We start from the raw sequence: 23,057 nt of genomic DNA on the forward strand, positions 1-23,057 counted from the left end.
AAGTATATAATGTGTTTTGAGCATATATCCCTCAGTGTAACATTTGAGTGGAGACCTACCTATATGAAGTGAGGGTCAGACCTCAGATGGAACCTTGTTTGCCTGCAGCTTGTTTGCACTGTATCAACATTTCATGTTCAGTTAGTGGTCTTCAAAACTACTTTGAGGTTGGAGAGTGTCTTTTTTCTTAAAAAGAAATACATTAAATTAGGTCTGGCTTACAGATTCAGAGGTTTAGTCCATTATCATCATGGCAGAATGCAGACAGACATGGTGCTAGAGAGTTCTACATATTGATCTAAGGGCATACCATGACCATAGGAGACCTTAAAACCTGTCTGACACATTTTCTCCAACTACGCCACACCTCCTAATAGTGCCATCCCTATGTGTGAATCATTCAAACACATGAGTCTGTGGGGGCTATACCCATCTATTCAAATCACCACAGACATCTACATGGGCCCACCGCCTGGCCTTTGGTGATACCAGACCTACTACTGAAGGACCATGGACCCTGATATGGCCCTTGCTGGCAGAACAGGCTAGGACCTCACCATGGCTACTCTCATGAGGCTATTCCTCACTACCTTGGAGTCTCCAGTGCCACATCCTTTTGTGTGTCTCTCTCTCTTTTCATTTTAACATCCCAATTGCTGCCCATGATTCTGTCCTGCATCCCTCCTCCCCTTCCCTGAGAGGATGCCCCCACCCTGGGTATTCCCCCACTCTGGCCCATCAAGTCTCTGCAGGGTTAGGCACATCCTCTCCCACTGAGGCCATACAAAGCAGCCCTGTTGGGGTATGGGTTCCCAGACAGGCAACAGCTTTAGGGACAGCCCTCACTTCAGTTGTTGGGGCACCTGCATAGAGACTGAGCTACATATGAGCAGGGAGGCCTAGGTCCAGCCTGAGTATGTTCTTTGATTGGTGGTTCAGTCTCTGAGAGCTTCCAAGGTCCCAGGTTAGTTTACTCTGTTGGTCTTCCTATAGAGTTCCTGTCCCCTTTAGGGCTTTTAATTCTTCCCCCAACTTCTCCACAAGAGTCCCTACCTCCATCTAATGTTTAGATAGCTGAATCTATTGTAGTCAGCTGCTGGGTGGAACCTCTCAAGGAACAGTTACGCTAGGTTCCTGTCTGCAAGCATAAGCAGAGTATCATTAATAGTGTCAAGGATTGGTGCTGGGTCTCAAGTTGGACCAGTTATTGATTGGCCATTCCCTCAGTCTCTGTTCCATCCCTCATCCCTGAATCTCTTTTAAACAGGATAAATTTGGGGTTGAAATCTTTGTGGGTGGGCTGGTGTCCCCATCCCTGCACTGGGAGTTCTGCCTGACCACAAGAGGCAGCCTCTTCAGAATCCTCGGGGGATTGTCTATTTATTGTTATAGGACAGATGCTCAGTATGTGTCTGTCTTAGTTCATTAGAACTAGGAATGCTTCACATTTTAGAGCTGCTAAGGCTTGGGGATGCATGTACAGACTTCATTGGTTAAGCATTCTTAATCTGACTATTTGAAATCTGAACATTTCTGAGCAGTAGCATGATGCTTTAAAAAAAATTTGGAGTATGGAGCATTTCAGATTTCAAAACTTTCTATTAAGAATGATTAACCTAAAAATAAGCAAAGAAAATAAAACAGAGGGGGCGAAAAGGAAAAAAAAAAAGAATGCTTAACTTTGGTTAAAGAGTTGAGAGGTCTAAAGAGAAGCAAGTGTTTCTGGTTTTAAAATGTTCAGAAAAGCCAGACTATAATGGTAGCATTTGGGAGGCTGAGGCAGAGGAATTATATATATTTCTAGGCCAAAGCCGGGTGTGGTGGCACACACCTTTAATCCCAGCACTTGGGAGGCAGAGGCAGGTGAATTTCTGAGTTCGAGGCCAGCCTGATCTACAGAGTGAGTTCTAGGACAGCCAAGGTTACACAGAGAAACCCTGTCTTGAAAAAACAAAAATGAATGAATGAATGAATGAATAAATAAATTTATTTCTAGGCCAGCCTGAGCCAGAATATGCTACATATTGAAACCTCTATCCCAAGTAAATAAAAATAAAATACTCAGAAAAACAGGTTCCTACTAGGTGAAAAATAGTGGATGAATCACATGGGTGTGGGCCAGTCTAGAGAATCATGGGAGCTTATATGCAGCAAGCATAAATTAATTAAAATTTAGCCAAACTATACAGTAAAGAACTCATTGGTCACAACTGCCAATAACCACATGGATGGATCTCAGGAATGTCATAATGATTGGGAAAAACAAGTTATAGAAGAATATCAATAGTAAATTCCATGTATTTTTAGTTCCCAGATTGCTACCTAAACAATGTTCTTCAGAATTAAATGTAAAATGAATTTTTATGAAAATAACATGGTATGCATAAAATTTAGGATGATACTGGCCTCTTTGAATGAGGATAGATGAGGATCAGACAAGGAAGGGGCACACAGGAATTTTCAACATAATGACAGTGCCTTTCTTCTGGATTAAATGGTGGACGTGTGGGCACTTACTGTTTCATTCTTTACACCTTAAGAAACTTGATATTAAAAATTGTATCTCTCATAAGCAAACTCCATTTATTATTGACATTTTACAATTTAAATATGCATGGGTGCTTTGCCCACATGAATGTCTGTGCACCAGAGTGTGTCTGGTACTCATGGAGCCCAGATTCCTGTGGAACTGAAGTTAAAGAAGGTTACATGCTACCATGTAGGTACTAGGAATCGAACCCAGGTCTCCTGGAAGAACAGCCAGTGCTCTTAACCACTGAGCCATCTCTCCATCTCTAGGTATGTTTGTGGGAGAGTTTCTAGACTATGTTATTTAAGGTAGAAAGCAATGCCCTAAATGTAAACGACACCGTTCCATGGGCTGGCAAGCTGAATGTCAATGTTCATTGTTGTTTCCTGACTGCAGATACAATGTGACTGGCTGCTGCCTAATGCTTTTACCATCATGCTATACTATTAACCAATCAACAAAACAAACAAAAAGCACCCTTCTTCTTTTCTTAAATTACTTTTGTCAGATATTTTATCTCAAGAAGAAAAGTAAATAGCATAACGGTATTTTGCATAGGTCAAAATAAGCATCTTATTGCTCTAAATCATATGCTCATAGAAACCCTGGAGTATTTAATTGTTTTTGTCTAGGTGCCATTCCTATAGACTTCTCTGGCAGACACATTATTATGGTTATCTACTCCCATAGATAAGTGACCATAGGGCACCCTGTGTTGGCAATTCAGCTGCTGTTTTGTCACCACCATTTGTTAATAAGCTTTATTATCTGAGCATTTTTTTCTGAACTTTTCCCTGTAAAGGATAATTGAAAACATCAAGTGATAACCTGGTCCTATAGATTTATGTATTTACCCACTCCATAATACTATTTGTTTAAGTCTTATCAAAGGATCATTTGAATTTGGATCACCTTTTAAGCCTTTCTCTTTAGTTCGTTTCACTTTTAAAGAATTATAAGTACCCTTTCATCCACATTTGTTTTATCATCTCATCCCCTCTATCAGTAGACATAGACCATTATCTCCCAGAGCTTTTGAAAGTAAGTTGCTGACAATATGTCCCTCAAAAACAAAGACATTCTTTTATTTACTGTGAGGGTTGGTCTTCATTGTCAACTTGTTTAGATTTGGAATCACCTAAGAGACACACCTCTGGGCATGTGTTTGAGGGAGTCTCTAAAGAGGTTTAACTGAGAAGAGGCCCACCCTGAATGTGGTACCATTCCATAGTCTGGGGTCTCGGAATGAATTATAAAATAGCAGAAAAGAAAATTAAAAGGAGGAATATGAGCAGCAATAGTTAACTTTTTCTGATTCCCAACTGAATGAAGTGTGACTAACTGTCCCTTTCCCACTAGTGCTGCCAGACATTTTAAGCCATGATGGGCTGTAGTCCCTCCAACCATAATTCCAAATAATCTTTTCTAAGCTACTTTTGTCAGGTATTTTGTTGCAGGAACACCAAAAGTAACTAATACACATACCCACAGTACATGAAAATTAGAAAACTTAACTTTGATTTATAGAATGTTTGTAGTTTTGATCAATTATAGCCCAGGATGGAATCTTCAAAGAGTCCCATTGTTTTTGATAATTTAATTACCTTAGTCTCCTTTATGTTGTTATTTACTATTTGTTTAGTTTTGTGTATGTTTGATAGGGTTTTATATAGCCAGGCCACCCTTTAACTCGTTGTGTAATTGAGGATGGCTTTGAATTCCTGATCACCCTGCCTCCACCTCCCAAAGTCTAAGACTATACATTATATTATATTATATGTAGCATTGTACCTTACTCTTTGGTCTCTTTCTTAGTCTTACTTCTTTCCATGATCTTAACATATAAGGTAATTCATTTGATGGTTTGCCTTTGATGTAGGTTGTTTTGTTGTTTATTTAAGATTAGATTCAGGTTACACATTTGGAAAAAAACCCTGTGGCAGGGATGTTGAGTCTTTGTTAGTATTTCATATTATGGTGTCAGTTTGTGGGGTAAGGTAGTGTATATAGGTTTTCTTTTTCTCTATATAAAGTAATAAATTTCACACTGCTGGCTGAGTTGTACTGACTCAATCAGAGAACTCTCTCTCCTAACCAGTGTGTGGACTGTAGTCACCATACTTGGCATTAAATAACATTGGAGAAAATGAAACCAGACTCCAGGATAGGGGGCAAAGATTGCTTTGGGTTTCCACTTTGAGGTCCGTTCATGTTCTGTGATAGAAAGCTGTCTTCAGAGAATTGTTCTTGCCAACCACCGTACTTACATAGGTGTTTGTTAACTAATTTTTGCTAATCATGCAGATTATATAATCCTGCTCTGTGCATAACTTTTGAATTCTCTGTTACAGTATTGTTAATCCTGAAAAATTTAAAGTAGCAAACTAAAACTAAAAACTAAAAAAGCAAGACAAATGAATGTCGGAACTTGGGTGCCAGCCCTGTCCTCACTCTTTGTATCTCTTTGGGAAAAGTCACTTATTCTCTCAGGATTGGTGTTCTTATAAAAACTGTGGTTGATAGAAATTCCCTGCCTGCATCACTGACAATTAAGTAGGCCTTGAATAAATAGGTATGAAGATGCTACAAAAAAAAAAAAAAAAAAAACTCTATAAAAATCACAGTGGCCAGACGTGGTGGCACACACCTTTAATCCCAGCACTTGGGAGGCAGAGGCAGGCAGATTTCTGAGTTCAAGACCAGCCTGATCTACAAAGTGAGTTCCAGGACAGCCAGGGCTACACAGAGAAACCCTGTCTCAAAAAACCAAAAAAAAAAAAAAATCACAGTGGTTTCTCCCAATTAATTTAAGTTTAATTTCTTTCCTTAAATAAGAAACCTATTTCTGGGAACTAGAAAAAATAGGCTTGTCAGGGTTCCCTTGGCTTAAAGTAGTGTAAATCAGTCTTTCCAGAAAGCCATGGAACCAGCCAGAACAACTGTGTCGTCTTCAAGAATAGTGCCACTCAATGTTGGCCAAGCTTTCAAACACATGAGTCTATGTGGGTTTTTTTTTTCTGACAATAAAGTTTGAAATAAATAAACCAAATTGTCTATTGCCATATGCTGAAACCAAATCCAACTCTAATGTTCATCTAAAAGGAAGGTATAGGAAATGCTCAATAGTCTGTCTTAACTTGTTTTACATTAAAATAACAAAATGTTTGAAACTTGATGTTTCGTAAAGAAATGAGGTTTGTTTTGGATCACAGTTTTTGGAGGCATAGTAGATGAAGAGCATATAGTGCCAACATTCCCTTGCCTTCTGGTGAGGTACTCATGCTGCATGGGAGAAAAGAAGAAAAAAACTAGGCATATATGAAAGGTCCTGTGTATGTGAGGCAGGGAAAGCTGGTCCCCACTCCTAACACATCCTTATAGTAAATAATACAATCGCAGAAAGTGTAGCTTACTGGGCCAGTAGGGTGATTCATTCATTGTATGAAGGCACTTGCCACCCAAATCTGGAAACCTGTGTTTGGTGCCAGGAGCTCACATAAAGGTGAAAGGAGAGACATGACCCCACAAAATTGTCCTCTGAACTCACATGTGCACCACAGCATGGACACATGGGTGGACACATACACACACACACACACACACACACACACACACACACACACGTCTTTTGTTGAATAATCATATCCAAACCATGTTACTATCCTGTCCTAAACATTGCCACAAAAAAGATGAATTTAGGGCAGGGTATTACCAGTAGATTTCTTAAAATATTTCTCTTTCTTCCAAGAACATCTTACAGGTATCATGTATTTCTTTCAGGATGACTTTGAGGAATATATTCTAAACCCTACAATTAATTCTATATAAAGTTGAAGTTATTTAGTTTCCTGGAACAAAATTTCTTATAAAAAGTTCTATGATCAAGCTCAGTATCTGTTATGCCTTACTTTTGTTTTTCAGGATAACTTCAAAAACACATCCACAGTCGCCAAAGACAGCGAAGCCCACATACTTAGGGTCTCCTGTGAAGTATTACTTTCCACCCATTCCAAGTGAAGAAACACCAAAGAAGAAGGCAGAGAAGGAAAAGAGTAATAAGGAAAAGGAAGGTGCCACTGGTCAGCAGACCACTGTCCTACCTAGAGAAGAAACCCGAGAGAAGCACATGGCTGACAAGTATGCCACCGAGAAGTATGTAGCGGATAAGCATGCAACTGAGAAACATTCTGCCACTGGAGGGAAGGCTGAGCACAGTGCAGGTAAACTGTTGATGTTGCCAGTTAGACTTAGCTTTCCCCCTCATTGTTCTCTCTCTGTCCTGAGATGTGTATCACTCTCTCATGGTTTTGGGGTTTCCCCAAGGACAACTTCATCCCCTTATACTGCTTTCTCATGTTTGCTCATAATTTTGAATCCTTCTTTCTTTCTGAGTAGACCTAAACCTTGACTGTGCTTGTGGCTGTAAGATTTCATAGGAGTGCTAAGATGAGCCACATACAGCCTATAAGTGTACTTCTGCATGACAAAGCACTAGCTTTAGTCCTTAAAGTCTCTGTCATGCAATGAGTTCATTAATAACGTAGTATTGTAGAACTTGCTTGTAGCCCTGTACCCAACTATTTCCTGCCCCTTCTGTGGAGCGCACACACCCAGGGACAAGCTAGCCCTCCTTCTGCTTAGTGACTAATTTTAGCACTGTTTTACAGTGTTGGCCATCACCATACTGAGTTAAATAGTGTTGTGTCCATTTCTACGTGAGTGGACTCGTTGTGTTCATTTCCCCTGATCTTTTTATTTATGTATTTTTTGCTACCATTTGTCTGGCTGCCTCAGGAAAAGCCACAGCAGGCACCACTGATGCAGGAGAGGCTGCAAAGATACTAGCTGAAAAGAGACGTCAGGCTCGGCTACAGAAGGAACAAGAGGAGCAAGAACGACTGGAAAAGGAAGAACAAGAAAGGTATACAGGCACTTAGACTTGTGTGATCTATTGTAAAGGTGGGGTTGGAAAAATAGCTTGCTTGTCTTTGTACAATTTTTGTGTTGCCAAAACCTGGACAGAAGTATTGGAATCTAGATTGTATGGACTACAGGGAAGGTGCATAGGAGACTGCATCTTCTTCTGTATGTTATTAACAGTTCCTCTTTTCTGAGGCCCTAGAAATTCACATTTCAGGATCTAAATGTTACAGGTACCTTCTTTTCCCTTCTTAGATATAGAAATGAGGCAACTCTAGTAGAACTATAAGGAGAGTTTGAACTTTTATGATACATTGAGTCTTTCTGGAAAGACAGAGATTCTAGATATAGAGATCTTGATTCTGCTTCCCAAATGATCCTAACTTGTGCTCAAAAGTTAGGGAGGAAAGAGAGTCAGAGTCCCAGAGATAAGGGGCTAGAGAGAAGATCCAACCCCCTAGCCCATGAGAATGAGTTCTGTGGAAATCCTCACCTAAACAGGACAAAGGATGTCTTTGCAGTAGTTCTCTAGTGTTGGAGAGTATCTTATCAGGAATGTCTGGGGAAGAATGAAGTGTGTTTGCTCTAGTCTCATCCTACTTTAGCAGTTCATCAGTGTTTGAAAGCCACTGAGGTACTAGTACTAGAACACTTTTCTGTGAAACTGGTAGTCGTGCTTTTGCTGATCTTTGTGTTCAGAAAGGAAACAAATTGTTAAAGGACAAGGTCAAGTCAATCACTACAAAGAGAAAGAATGTTCTTGGGATAATCACAGCCCAGATGCAGAACGAATTCATTAGCTCCTGTCTTTATTTTCCCAACTCAAACCCTTCACACGTCTACACACCCTGCAGTCATTCATTACCCAATTCTTTTTATTATTTTTATTTATTTAATGTCTGAGTGCTCTGCTGCATATACACCTGCAGGCCAGAAGAGGGCATCAGATCACCTTATAGATGGTTGTGAGCCACCATTTGGTTGCTGAGAATTGAACTCATGACTTATGGAAGAGCAGCTCTTAACCACTGAGCCATCTCTCCATCCCTACCCAATTCTTAATTTGATTCTTGGTTTCCTTTGGCTCGTGGAACTTGTTCTTGTTTTTTATCCTTACTTGTTGTCTTTCCTGCATCTCTCCTAAATGTTGCCTGGACTCCTCCAGGCCCTTAGTTCTTTTTTTTTTTTTTTTAAAGATTTATTTATTTATTATCATTATATGTAAGTACACTGCAGCGGTCTTCAGACACCCTAGAAGAGGGCATCAGATCTCATTACGGATGGTTGTGAGCCATCATATGGTTGCTGGGATTTGAACTCACGACCTTCAGAAGAGCAGTCGGCGCTCTTAACCACTGAGCCATCTCTCCAGCCCAGGCCCTTAGTTCTTAACTAGCTTTTTGCCTGACAAGTCTCCCCTGCGCACAGTGTTGCTAACTATTGCCCCTGGCATCCTTCCAGTTTTCTCTGGCTTCGAAATATTTATGACTGACAGCTGATGCAGCAGTTTTCATGCTTAGCCATGAACTTGTTCTCATTTCCCTTTCTGAGTCCATTTCCCCTTTGCCTTGTGTTTATCATCTATTTCTGAAACTAACTGTAACTTTTTTTTGTAAACCTTCTATACTTTTCTGCAATACACTGAAGACTCCCGAATCTGTGCCTATGACCTGAATTTACTCTAAAGCTGCACTTTATTATGCCATACATCTAGATATATGTGAATTGAGGAAAATTCAACTCCTTAACCTTATTATCTATATATCATTGTTTATTATCGCATAGTATCATTTTATAAGTCATTTCCTTATCTCAGAAAGTTGTTCTATAAGGCAAATCCTATACTTTCAAATATATTTAACTGTGTCTCATATTTACCTCAAATTCAGCATTTCAAAGGCATAAATTAGTATATGTCACTCAGCTTACTCATTTCATGCATTCCATACTCCTATATACCCCATTTCCAACATCTCAGAGCTACTTTCAACGTTTCTGTCATCCTTCACATCACATCAATTATCAGTTAAGTCTTCATTGGCTCTCATGTTAGCGTTCTCCCTATGCTCCTCCAGCACCAGATAGGTCATCTAGACTATGTCTGTAGAATCTTAGCTGAGTGTTTCAGATCTCCCAGAGCTGATGTCCATGCTGTTTCCAGAGTGACTTTTCTTAAATAAATGTGATTATCCTTGTTAGTGATTCTTTTGACTACAGGGTTTATCAAAGCCTACCAAGTCTACCACAGACCAGCCACTCCTTGCCTCTCTGCCTTCTCTGTCTAGGCCAATCTGCGAACCTCCTCATATGCTCCAGTATGCAGCTCCACAACCACAAAAACCTTTCTTTTGCTGTGCCTTCATATGAACTCATGTTCCTTGCCATCTGATGAGTCTTTCTTTCTCAAGAAGCAGGTCAAATAACTCCTGTGGCATTTCTGGACCTGTATTGGAGAAAGAACTGATCTATTTCTCTTTACCTTTGAGCTAAGCTTCCACATGACTAAAATAGCCTCATTTGTCTACAGGTTGTCTCCCTTTTCTGGCTAACATTTTAAAAGGCCAGAGTACAGTCTTTGATCACTGTTGCTTGGTGCGCAGCAAAGAGGAAGAAGCTCAACTAAAATGCTACAGTAACAGCAGTGGGTTAAGTAGACTCGGGCCAAAATTTTGTGGTAAAGGCAGAAGAAAATGGTGTATACATAGTGAGACAAGTAAAAAGAAAGGGGCAAATTTTGGAGGAGATACTAAGGTTTGATTTGAAGTATTTAGGAAGATGGTATACCCAAATAATAGATCATGGAAAGGTTTTGTCAAAAAAGGTCTGAAAAGCTAAAAATTAACCATCTGATTCTAGATAAACATAGGTGCCTGCAGAACACACAGGTAGTTGGAAATCAAATAGAACCCTGAGGCCAAGATGAAATTGAGATGAATACATTTAACTCCAAATCAGTTTTCCTCTTTCTTGCCAGAATGTGAAGCGTTGATAGTGCTACCCGCAAGGTGAGAAAGGAAAGTACCAGACAGCCTGAGGCTGGACCACAGCGGACATCTCTTGGAATAGGATCATCTTCACATCTGTTTTGTTTAGTGTCAATAGTTTAAGTCACAAAACTGTGGTTACCAGCTGAGAAAATGTAGCAAAAGATAAAAATAAAGATACTTGTGTTAAACTCTGAAAAGCCCAGTTATTGTCACTAGCTGTTGAGGCAAATACTGCCCAAGTCATGGATCTGGGAGACTCCCTTTAAAGAACAGGCTTACTAGATGTTCTGGTAACAAGGCCCTAAGAGAGCAAAAAAGATGATGCAGTTACAGATGACTGCGACAGCAGTGCTCTCTCAGAAGTCCACAAAGCATTCCCAGCCTCTGGGCTTGGGGATGGCCCAAGATATACAGTGGGATTCTTGGAGTTAGGACAAGCATCCTTATACCCTAAATCCAGTCTGAAGATAAGAACTTCCTGGGATTATAAAATAGATTACATGTAGAAGCTGAAATGACTGCTAGGATCCCATATCAAAGAATATTGAAATAAAACTTCTCATGACCAGGCCACATAGCCAATCTGGAGTCATTGTCCAAATGAGAACACAGACCTGAAAGTGCAGGCAGAGGTTCATAGTGCTGTTCATACCTGGCTTCTCACCAGCTAAGTCTCTCGGTGGCAGGTGGTTTGAGTGTAAGCTAGGGCAGGCACTGGCCTTCCAGTGTTTAGCCACAACTTAGGTTATAGGCAAGAGAGAGAAATTACACCACCACCTCAAGTGGCCAGGGGCTGTTTAAGAGGGCCTCACAGGAAAGAAAATCAGTGTTATCAGGCTATTGCAAGACATACTGAGGCTGAGAATGGTCTTGGGATTAGACAATGAACAGATTTTTTTTTTGGAGTTAAATTACTGAGAAGACAGGTACAAAGACATGAAGCAGCCTGAAAGAGGTAAGAGCGTGGTCATAGAGCAGAAGGCAGGTGGAAGAGAACTTAAGGAAGGTGGATTGGGATGCCTGAGACCTGAGTATTTTTGCAGCAAATGAAAAGTTGTATATATATATAGAACGGCGAAACTGGCATTGGAAGGAATGGAAACTAGAAAAAGAAGTAAGAGTAATGGGAAGGTATGAGATAAATTGCACAAGTGGTAATATTTACAGTCATTTGCATATTAGGCAGAACAGACAGGGAACATTCTCAGTACTAATAGAGTGAATGAATGAGGGAAGTGGAGAAGCAGGATGAAGTGGTCCCAGTTTTCTCTGAAAAATAGGTAATACTGTCAACTAGAATGAGGATAAAGGTTGACAAAAGGTGGTTGCCCACATAGAGTCTGAGAGACACGACTAAAAACCATGTCAGCTGAGACTAAAGGGCACAAGAGCAATCAGCTTTGTTTGTGCCTTTCTCTAGCCAGTCTAGGAAACCAAGGAAGGGCATGAGTGATCCTAAGGACCACACAGGGTGGGAATTGGGAAACAGAGCAGCCTCTGTGTGGTCACAGGAACCAGAAGCCTGGGGAGATCCTGATGGAAGGAAGAGGATATAAGTTGTTTTGTACAGGGCTCACCAGGGAAGGTCACCAAAGAGGCAGAATGATGGGCTAAGCTCAAACCAGAGATTGGTGGTGAAGGTGAAGCATTTAAAATGAAAACTGAAAACACAGGAATAATGAACAGCAAAGTCCACATACTCATCTACAAGACTAAACAATTCAAGACCTATCGAACACATCAATAGTGTGGGCCAACTATGACGATAAGGGACTTAAGATGGGAAGTACTAGAGACTGAGAGATAGAGTTCACTGTATGAAGACTCTCCCCAGTAGCCAGTGACCAAAGCAGAGAAGGAAAACTGAGCTAAGATGGATATAACAAAGATCAAGAGAATGACAACTGTTCAAGGTTTGTCGAACTCTAGAAGAGAAACTAGAGTGTGAAGGAAGGTTAGTGACAATGACAAATGCAGTGTAGGGGTGGCCTGTGGTAAAGGGCTAGTAGGAAAATATGAAGTGGTTCTTAAAGTAAGAAGTTTCATACTTGGAAAAAATAGTGAATTACCTAGTTTCCCATGGAAAGCTTTGTGTGTGTGTGTGTGTGTGTGTGTGTGTGTGTGTGTGTGTGTGTGTGTGTGTGCTAGCTTTAAAATACTTTTAAGGGAGGTAAAAGGAAATCTTTTCAGTAAAAGGATGGGGATTGAATTTCCCTGAATGCACCAAGAGGAAGATAAGCAGAGGCTGGTAGGTATATGGGAAAGAATTTATATTTTCAGTGATAATGAGGTTTAAGGAGATTTAGGACCATAGGGATGCTACTATAACAGTCTCAGTCTCTCTCGCACATGCGCTCTCTCTGGCTCTCTCGCTCTAGCTTTTGCTCTCATTCTCTTGCTCTCCCAGTCCGTTGTTCACTCACTCTCTGACTCGATTTTAATCTTTGAGAGACAGTGATGGGGAGTGTGTGTGTGTGTGTGTGTGTGTGTGTGTGTGTGTGTGTGTGTGTGTGTGAACATGTTGAGCTTTACCTGCCATGGTTAGCACATGGTCCATTGGCAGTTTGCCTTTGGAGTGTATCATCCTCTAACAATGCTTTTGTTCTCAAAAGGCTGGAAAAAGAGGAATTGAAAAGAAAGGCAGAAGAGGAAAGGCTGCGCATAGAAATGGCCTATAAACAAGAACAGGAAAAAAAGCGGCAGGAGGAAGAAGAGAAGAGAAAGGCAGAAGAGAAAGCAAAAGAGAAGGCTGAGGAGGAGCTCTTGTCAAAAGAGAAGCAAGAAAAGGAAAAACAAGAAAAAGAGAAGAAGGAAAAAGCCATGATTGAAAAACAGGTACAGCCTGAGGTCTCAGACTCTTGTTAGTCAATGTCATTAGTTAATATTAGGCAAAAATCTGTTCAGTTAGAATGACTGATAATAATAACCATAGTAATAACTTGAAAGTTTTTCTTAAACTCCTTGTACTGGTTATTAAATGTAACTCTTGTGAAATAAAGTGAAGTCATTAATGTGTTTCATGTCAGTTTGAATTTCTCTACTAGAGGCAGACACTGGAATAAGAATATGGGTTCCAGTGGTTTATTTGGGAGAAAAATCTCATGAATCTGGTGTGAGAATAAAGAAAGTCAGTATAAGTATATCAATGAATAAGTTATTGTGGGCAACTGGAACTTAGTGCCATTGGAACCCCTGAGACTAATGATAATGACTTAGAATTTTCTCCCCGAGTAAGGAAACTGGGCAAGTTACTAACACTGCTCCTTACTTATGGTGGGGTGAGAGTATATGCCCCATGTTCAACCTTACCTGCTGTGTCAGAAGTATGTTGCCTAAGTCTACATTAAATATTGAAACATCGACATTGAGGGAGATAATGGGGTGAAGGCACCTGTGCAGAGTTCAGGGAACTACTTCACTGTTTCTTACCTTACTAGAGCCTGTGCCTTGGTTTGTTTCTTTCAGAAAGAAGCAGCAGAAGCAAAGGCACAGGATGCTGCTAAACAGATGCGTTTAGAAAGAGAACAGATCATGCTGCAGATTGAGCAGGAACGACTGGAGAGGAAGAAGGTAAGACTGGAGGGATCAGGAGGACTTAAGGTGAGGACAGAAGCAGGAAGTAAATCAGTCTATATCTTTATTATGTTTTTTTTCTGTCATCATATTCTATTGGTTTTTGGAAAAGGAGTGGTTACAAAGCTCCATTAGTGGGCTGGGGATGTAGCCCAGTGGTGTGAGTGCTTGTTGATCATATATATGGTCATTTGATTAACCCTCAGCTCTCAAAACAATAGAGGTCTTTTTGTGATTTTGAATTTTTCCATTTTGCCTTTCATTTCTGTCAGTTTTGTTACACACAACACACACACATACACACACACACACACACACACAGAGACAGAGACAGAGACAGAGACACAGAGACAGAGACAGAGACACACAGAGAGAAGAGAGAGAATAAGGATGTTGAAGCCCTATTATTAATATAGTTACATTTTCTTTGTAAATTGACAATTTTATCATGAGATTTCTTTCTTAGTTCTTTTTTGTTTGTGTTTCAAGATAGGATTTATTTATGAGTGTCCTTTGTAAACAACATATAGTTTAGTCAGGACTTGCTATCTGAATCGAATTGAACAGTGTTTGTCTTTCTATTGAAAATGGTATTCCCTTAAACTTAATGTACTTATGTATCAAGTTGGCTTTAAGAAGACTAATCATGCAGACCCATTTTTGTTGTGGCCTAGTGTGGGCTTCGTATTGCTATAGGTCTAGGAGCTAAGAGATCTGTGATCCTTTCTGAGCTACTGGTCAATTTAGCTTTCTATTGCATACTCCTCTTGAATGGCAGACAGTAATTTGTTAATTTAAGGAGAAGAAAGAGAAAGCTAGTGTACAAATTGGATGATAATTCTAGATCTGCTTTGACCTCGCTTGTAGCAGTGGAAATCCTCTGCAGCACCAATGGGGAACATTTCTCTGCTACTTTTTGTCTGCTGACATTTATCTTTTACAACTTTTCTGAGAGATATGAAAGTGCATATGGAGCCAATTTCCTTTTTATATAATTTTATTCTTAGAGGCCTCTTACTTTTCCCCCCAGAGAATAGATGAAATCATGAAGAGAACAAGGAAGAGTGATGCGTCTCTAGAAGTGAAGGTAGGAATTCAGATGGCCATTATGTCATGAGTGAAGAACAGCAGAATACATTTAGTGAGGTTGAAGATTGGAGACGAATGCATAGAAAACGGAGACTTTTCCTGTTCTGGTCAAGGTGGGGCTCAGGAAGGAACTGAGACCTTAAAGGAAAGAGGAGTTTCAGAGGTAAAAAGATTCCCTTAGAGCAGTGGGGTGGTAGAGCAAGGAAAGACAGAGTAGTTGAAGAGAAAAGTGACATAATAATTAAGAAATACACAGAGCTTCAAAGAACCACTTCCTGCTATGGCCCACAAGGGTTCTAAATACTCCCTGGTGCTTTAAAAAATATATTTGTTTTTCTTTATGTCAGTCTTTCATCCTTACATCACCTTTTGATTTCTTCCTCAGTCATTGCCAGTAGCTTCATTTAAAAAAATGTTTCTTTTTTATAGTTATTTCTTTATTACTCATCTTTTCTCCCTTCCCCCTTCTTTCCAAGTCATCCACCTTCTGTTTGTTTCCAGAAGGAAGACCCCAAAGTGGAGATTCAGCCTCTTCCAGATGTCGAAAATAAATCAAAACCAGTTGTCCCCAACAAAATAGGTGAGTGTGAGGTCTGATGTTTGGGTCCTTCAGGTAATGAGGACTAGTGAACCTTCCTGCTGGATGTCAGGGTAGTGCAACTGGGCCCAGGACAGTGACTGCTGCTGGCAGTTTTGCTTCCTGAACAACATCTTTCCAGCATAAGGGCTTTTGGCTCCATTTGGAAACACACTGCCTTCTTTAGCTGCTCTAATGACTGATGGTTGGTCCAGGATGCTTTCTAGGGACCCTGACTGCATATCAGATATTACTAAGACCTGGCTTGTTTCCTAAACTGAGGCTCTGCAGACACTGATAGTTAGATCATACTCTCTTCTTTGTGAAGCTGATTTCATGGAGTTACTGGTGGCTCTTTTTCCAATAATAATAATAATAATAACTATTGTATTACTGGTGAAAGAAAAGATGAAAATAATTGCCTTATTATGTTTCCTGATGCTTAATTAAATTTGGACATTATGATTCATCTGAAGACTTTGTGTTCTTGATCAGAAATCAATGTGTTGAACACCTGCCAGAAAGTAAGTGGCTCAGAGCGTGCTGCTCCAGAAACCTTTCCTCAAGACATTTTCTCTACTGGTCTTAAACCAGTTGGGGGACCCGTTCATCTGGATGTCCTTGATGGGAAATCAAACAGTCTGGATGATTCAACTGAAGAAGTTCAGTCTATGGATGTGAGGTATGTTCATTTATGTTGCATTGAAGTTCAGTCTCTTTGCCAGTCCTTGCTTCATCTTTTTTCACTTTTTCATTTCTTTTAGTTATTTCTTTACAATATACCTTTCTTTTTGTATCCCTTCACTCATCTTCTTCATCTGTAGTGAATCACCTCGGAAGCAGGTTCTGTTGATACAGGAAAGCTGTCATGGGTGTTTTGTGGCATATGATGTATTGAAGGAGGATTGTGGAGGGAGGGAAAGCACTAAGCACAGATGTGTTCCCAAGCTCAACAGACTATCTGGAGGTTAGTTTTCCACCAGGGCATCATTTTTATTAATATATATATATATATATATATATATATATATATATATATATATATATTAGTCATTCAGTGTTAGGTGATGCAGGAGTAACTGTGGTCATAGTGGCTCCTCTTAAAGTTGTCAAAAGAAAGGGTAGCAGCTCTGAATCTTTGACTACCCAGCCCTCTGAGGCTCAGAAGTCAGTGCACCTTCAAGTAAAGGCGATCTTAGCCAAGCCACCGTTACAGTCTCCTGTATCCACAAAGTCTCACATTTAAGTAAGCTTTTCATTTAAAGCTGAGAATGGTGTCAGGTATTTATAATCCAAGTACTCTGGGGGCTAAGACAGGAGAACCAAGAGTTCAGTGGCAGCCTTGGCTGCATAGAATTATCTGTCACAGAATGATGATAGGGGAAAAGCTTGCTGTCAGTTACTGAAAACCTAAAGTATCCTTGAACTGGTATGTTTGCAGATCATGTGGCATATTAATCTGAGATGTAAAAAAAGAACTAGTGGCTTGGAACTGAGGTAGAGGAGTTGGAATACGGTGGCTCTCCGAGTCAGGAAAGTGTGACAGTATTTTATACAAGTTCTACCAGAGCTCTTACCTATTAAGACCCCACCCTTTTCTCATCAGTCATGAGCCATCTGCTTTTTCTGAGCAGATGTGAGCAGCCTGTGACACACAATGATTATTAATATCCCATTCATGTACACTGCGTTTTAATCAAATACATGAAAACCCAAGCTCCAACAGCCTGGAAAAATCCTGTATAGACTAATAGTAGAGCTCCCACCAACCCTCAACTGGATATCTGCATACCCCCAACACCACTCACACACACACACACACACAACTAGTGCCACTCTGCTCCCAACAGAGAAAACCAGAGGCGATCATAAGGGTTAGGGCAACTTATCTCTCACCAACCCACCCCCTAATTGAGCCAAGTGTACTTTAATTTGTGTTTTAGGATTTGGGGGTGGGACAAGAAATGACACCATTGGACAGGAGTCATAAAAGTGAATGGATTTTATACACTGAGGTGCCTACTGGAGCCATATGTAAGCTTATGGTGGCATTCTCTTACCCATGTCTTTTATTATTCTTGTTGAATAGTGCTGTGTTTTTGAGACAGAGTCTCATGTAGCTCAGGCTGGCCTTGATGTCATTATATAGCTGGTGCTGACCTTGAACTTTTAATTCTCCTAAGTGATGATATTACAGGTATGTGCTACTATGCTCAGACTTCCTCTGAGTTCTTAAGGAGCTGAAGTGAGGAGAATGAAATGGGGAAAAGTTGAAGGTGGACCAGGTGCCTTAATAAGACTGCTTGCCCAGATACCTGAGTGTATGCTAGGTCAGTTGCTATAGCTTGGCTCAGGTGTGAGGAAAGTAGATCCTTTGAGTTTCTGGAAATCTACTGATTTTTCTAGAATCACCTCTAAGAACTCATGAAGGAAGGAGAGCCTGACATCATCTTTATTCTATGTCTTATTCTAGAGTCTTACAGAGACAGGCCCTTAATTTTTAACTCTTCTGAACCTGGAATTGCTCCTTTGCTAGACCCACATCAGGCAACAGTAGTAAAACTCCTCCATTCTCTAATGAAAGGAGATAAAGAAACAGCAAGCCTCAGCTGGATTCATCTAGATCAGTCAGGGTGAAATGGAAGCCTGGTTTTAGAAAGGATGCAGTGGGTGAGATTGGGTTTGTAGTTGCCTGGGGTGACAACAGCTTCATGTCCCCATTCTCCAACTTTAATTGAGCACATGCTTCATGGTGGCCCTGCATTAACTAACTCTTCTCAGCATAGTCACCTCACATCTCGAAGAAGTAGTGGAAGGAAGGAATAATGCCTCTCCCCATTATACAGGGGAAGGAAACTGGGGTCAGGGATAGCTAGGAAAGCAACTCACCGTAGACAGCACTGCTGGAAGGGCAGCACCAGAGGCCCGGTGTGGATTAGTGGCTCCCTTCAGCTATCTTGGGACTTTAACCCTTGCTTGCTCTTGGAATGTCCCAGCCTGAAAGCTCTGGGAAGGCATTGCTTCTCTCTAGTAATGTGATGGTGCCTGTTGGTATTTTTCTTTCAGGCCTCAGACACCGCACTCACTCTTTTTCACTGCTCTGCCCCGTTTGCTTCTTGTGTCCACTCTTCCCAGATGTGAACTCATTTGTTTGCCCAACTTGAACTTTTCCATAAGAGCAGTATAGCAAAACCATACCAAACGGGGGGGGGGATTACATTACCACATCATGTTTAGTTCTCATGTCCTCTCTCCTCTGCCTCTCTCATTCTCCGTTTCCCTCGTCTCTTCTAGTCCTGTTTCCAAAGAAGAACTTATCTCCATCCCAGAGTTTTCACCAGTGAGTGAAATGATTCCTGGGATGTCTCTGGACCAAAATGGAACTGGTAATGCCCGGGCACTTCAAGATATCTTAGATTTCACTGGCCCTCCGGCATTCCCCAAGAAATCCAGTGAAAACCTCAGCCTTGATGACTGTAACAAAAACCTCATCGAAGGATTTAACAGTCCCGGGCAAGAAACTACTCTGAACACCTTCTGTTGACAAAGACAGCATTCCTTTGATGAAAGGTATAGTCTTCTAACGATACTCTAAATCTCCCCAACTGAGATGTGGTAAGACTGGATAAATACCACCCAGCCTCTTGGACAGTTGATTTTAATAAAAATTACAAACACAAATATATATTGCAGCACACACAGAAATTGAAAAGGATTCTAAGTAATTACTTTATACGTGGGCCCCTAATGTACTGTCCTACTCATGTCCCTATGGGTAGGAAGGTTGAGAAGGTTCGAAGGTGAATCAAGGAGAGAATGCTCAAATGACTGCAGGGTAGTTCTAGTAAAGGGAACTCACTGCTTAGTTTCCCAAGTAGCCATCTGCTCTTGGATTGTAGCTGAGGTGACAGAAGAAAGAACTTTATTTTTGTGTTCTGAATGTTCTCTCCCAACTCTGACCTTTTTGTTGCCACACAGCTTCTGTTCTCACTGGCACTCTGATGGCCACTCTTGCATGGTTTCTCAGGAACATTTTGGCCTCTCGAGTTTCTCTTCCTCTCCCTTTCTCCCCCTCTCTGCTGTGCTTCCCATGCTAAGCTTACACTTTACTACTGACCACCACCAGTCCCTCTCATGAGAGTCTGGATGGTACGTTCATTCCATAGTTGTATACTCCTAGATTTTACATTTGATTTACTTCAAGTTAGGACTTGAAAAAAGAAAAGAAAAATGCTTTTAAATGTGTGTGTGTGTGTAGAGTTAACTCTCCTAACATGAGTGCTAGGAATCAAATTTAGGTCCTATTCAAGAGCAGTAAGCACTCCTAACCACTGAGCCATCTCTCTAGCCCCTGGAACTTATTTTTGAGCAATGCAAACATAATTGGGTCTATCATCAAATCCATGGATAAGTTAGTAATTCCTATGGCTCCTGCTATTTTATATATATATATATATATATATATATATATATATTTTTTTTTGGTTTTTCGAGACAGGGTTTCTCTGTATAGCTCTGGCTGTCCTGGAACTCACTTGGTAGACCAGGCTGGCCTCGAACTCAGAAATCCGCCTGCCTCTGCCTCCCAAGTGCTGGGATTAAAGTCCTGCGCCACCAGGCCCGGCTCTATTTTATATTTTTTGTTATTGTCATTTTTGTGTATGGTGTCTGCCTGTGCGTGTGTCTGAAGGTCTCCTCTATCACTCTCCACCTGATTCCTTTGAGAAAGGGTCTCTCACTGAACCTGGATCTCACCTTTTGGGGGGGGGGCTAGACTGCCTGAACAGTGATCTCTAGCAATCTTCCTGTCCCACCCCTTACCCAACAATATGATTACAAGTGCATGTGGCTACAACCATCTTCTACATAGGTGCTGGAGATCTGTACTCTTACTGATGCCTGCACAGCAAGCACTTGTACCTACTGAACCTTCTCCCCAGCCCTCCTGTCTTAAAAAGGGTTTTAGATTCTCAGAATTCCATCACTTTTTTGTGGTACCATATTCTTCTAATAGAAATTTGATGCCTAAGCTGAAGTCTAATCTTTTTTTTTGTTTTTCAAAAAAAGTCAAATACAGCAATAGGGTGGGAAGGCCACAAAGTTGCATTTTGTGTACATATTTCCACCTGACTTCAGTCCTTGCCTATAGAGTCTTTAGTATAGACATTGGGCTCTAGAGCCTCCTTCAGTCAGTTCTCTGGAAAGTCCCTAGAGTCCTTTGACACAAAACAGGAAATTCATGAAAGGCCACTATTAATTTTTTGAGAGAGGGTCTCATATAGACCAAGCTGGCCTGAAGTCACTATGTAGACTAGAACATATTCTATTCCTCCCTCCCTCGTCCTTCATAAACCTGGGCACTAGCCCTGCTTCCTCAAGGGAGAACTGATCTTCACTTAAGGGCAGAAAAGCCCAAACAAAACATATGCTAATTTTAGAGAAGTCCTATACAAGGAACACTTGAACCACTAAAATAATGATTCTGTAAAAACTGTACACTAGGGCTGGTGAGATGGCTCAGTGGGTTAGAGCACCCGACTGCTCTTCCGAAGGTCTGGAGTTCAAATCCCAGCAACCACATGGTGGCTCACAACCATCCCTAACAAGATCTGACTCCCTCTTCTGGGGTGTCTGAAGACAGCTACAGTGTACTTACATATAATAAATAAATACATCTTAAAAAAAAACTGTACACTATTTTTGTTGAGAAATACTCCATTAACCAACGAAGAATGCGAAATACTTGGTGTTTTGCTGCAGCCTTACATGCTTTTGCTTTTGAATTGACACAGGTGGTGTTTGGATCACCCTTGAAGCTGTCGGCGTTGAATCTGAGCTGCTGGCCACCTAAAGAAGCTTCTTTTGCCCTTAACTGCTGGATTCCAAATTACTCGATTCCAAATGTAACTGTATGCCTAGGTAGTTTGGCAAACACTGGCCTCTCTTGGTAGAAACCTTGAGATTTTTGCTTTGTGGGGCTTTAGCAAAGTTTCATTTTATGGTTCTACTTATGAGCTTCAGTTGCTGCTAAAGCACTTCCTTGACCTTCTCTACTATCGTAACCTGTGTGATGCTGTCTGGGAACCCTACTTTAGGACACTCGAATTCCCAGCGATGGAGCACAGAGACATTTAGATGTCTCTTTCTATAAAACTCTTCTATTTACCCACACTCTAGTTAAACGTGTACTACTCAACCTGGCTGCTTCTCTCCCTGTCTTGTGTGTGTGTGTATGGGGTGGGGGAAGTCTAGCTACTTTCTCCCCGTCTCAGGTTTCTGTTATTTTATTATTAAGCTTCATTATCTGTAGAGCATTATTCTCCATTACTGTTTAGGGGTTGAAGAAATGTTTGGTTGAATGAATAATTAAATAGTGGCAATTATTTCTTTTCCCTTATGGGAACTGAATCTAGCAAGGACCCTTTCGTGTCACCCCTTTAAAATCGCCAAATTGTTGCTCCAAACCATTGAATGGCTTTTCAGCTAAATGAATCAAGTAGCATACAGGTGGTTATTTTCATGGTTTTGCTGTTGTTTTTCTATTAGATCTTGGAATTTTCTTTTGTTTGCTCCTGTATTTGACTAACTGTAATAAAGAGTCAGTGCTTTGAAAGGGGGCCCCAAGTTGGTTCCAGTATGTCACTTTAATAGACTTTAAACATTTAAAAGTCTGAACAAGGAAAATGACACTAGAATGTATAACTCCATGTATGCCATATGCTATATTTAAATGTTTCATTTCNTGTGGTGAAATGTAGCTTTATTATTAAAATGACCTTTTCTTTGGAACTTTTTGTTTTGACTTGTACCTTAAAGCTTTTGAAAAGATCCTTAATTCTGAGATTTACAAAGAGAAGATATAAAGAAGTCTTAAAGCTGGTACAGTTTAAGAATGTATTAGTCTCAGAAACTATGTATGTTTATGTGATATAATCTAAATAAAATACATACATCTAAGAATGCTGTGCCATTGACCTTGATGAATATCTAAGGAGATAAATATTTTATGACAAACAGATAATAGCTTGGTCTGACATCCAAAATATTATCTGGCCATTTTTCTTAAAGCTTTATTTTGCTAAGTGTCTGTTTCATTGAGTTCCATTGCTCCTCTCAACACAATTGTGATCACCTGATGCCTCATTTGCATGACATGTACATTCTGTTTAATGTTAATACGTTTTCATTGAAGAGTCTAATGGCTTTCTGTTGTTTTGTTTTTGTAACCTCAGTAAACTTTCTAGTAAAGAAAGTCTCTGAAACCAACTCAGATTTTAAAACCTGAACCTAGGTAGAGAAAAAAAAGGCCAATTGATTTCTGTATAGGCATTCTTTCTGTCATATTCATTAAAAATTCCTCAGTTGTCAGTGCCAAGTGGAG

The 23,057-nt window shown here is 40.4% G+C and overlaps 1 protein-coding gene across 5 annotated transcripts in view; it reads left to right on the forward strand.

Annotated features, from left to right (window-relative positions):
* Map7d2 (MAP7 domain containing 2) overlaps positions 1–22,636 on the forward strand; it is a 79,242-nt gene extending 56,606 nt beyond the window's left edge. For 2 of the 5 annotated variants that reach the window (XM_021188008.1, XM_021188009.1), the window contains 9 exons: positions 6,452–6,750; positions 7,325–7,451; positions 13,050–13,272; positions 13,903–14,007; positions 15,041–15,097; positions 15,601–15,679; positions 16,172–16,358; positions 18,971–19,246; positions 21,469–22,636. In XM_021188008.1, coding sequence (XP_021043667.1) covers positions 6,452–6,750; positions 7,325–7,451; positions 13,050–13,272; positions 13,903–14,007; positions 15,041–15,097; positions 15,601–15,679; positions 16,172–16,358; positions 18,971–19,220 — 1,327 coding nt within the window. In that variant the 3' untranslated portion in view covers positions 19,221–19,246; positions 21,469–22,636. The remainder of the gene's footprint in view (positions 1–6,451; positions 6,751–7,324; positions 7,452–13,049; positions 13,273–13,902; positions 14,008–15,040; positions 15,098–15,600; positions 15,680–16,171; positions 16,359–18,970; positions 19,247–21,468) is intronic. The other 3 variants (XM_029534415.1, XM_029534416.1, XM_029534414.1) reach the window with 2 other exon arrangements.
* Positions 22,637–23,057: the final 421 nt, after the last annotated feature.

This window comes from Mus pahari, chromosome X, assembly GCF_900095145.1.
Source record: "Mus pahari chromosome X, PAHARI_EIJ_v1.1, whole genome shotgun sequence".
Lineage (NCBI taxonomy): Eukaryota > Metazoa > Chordata > Mammalia > Rodentia > Muridae > Mus > Mus pahari.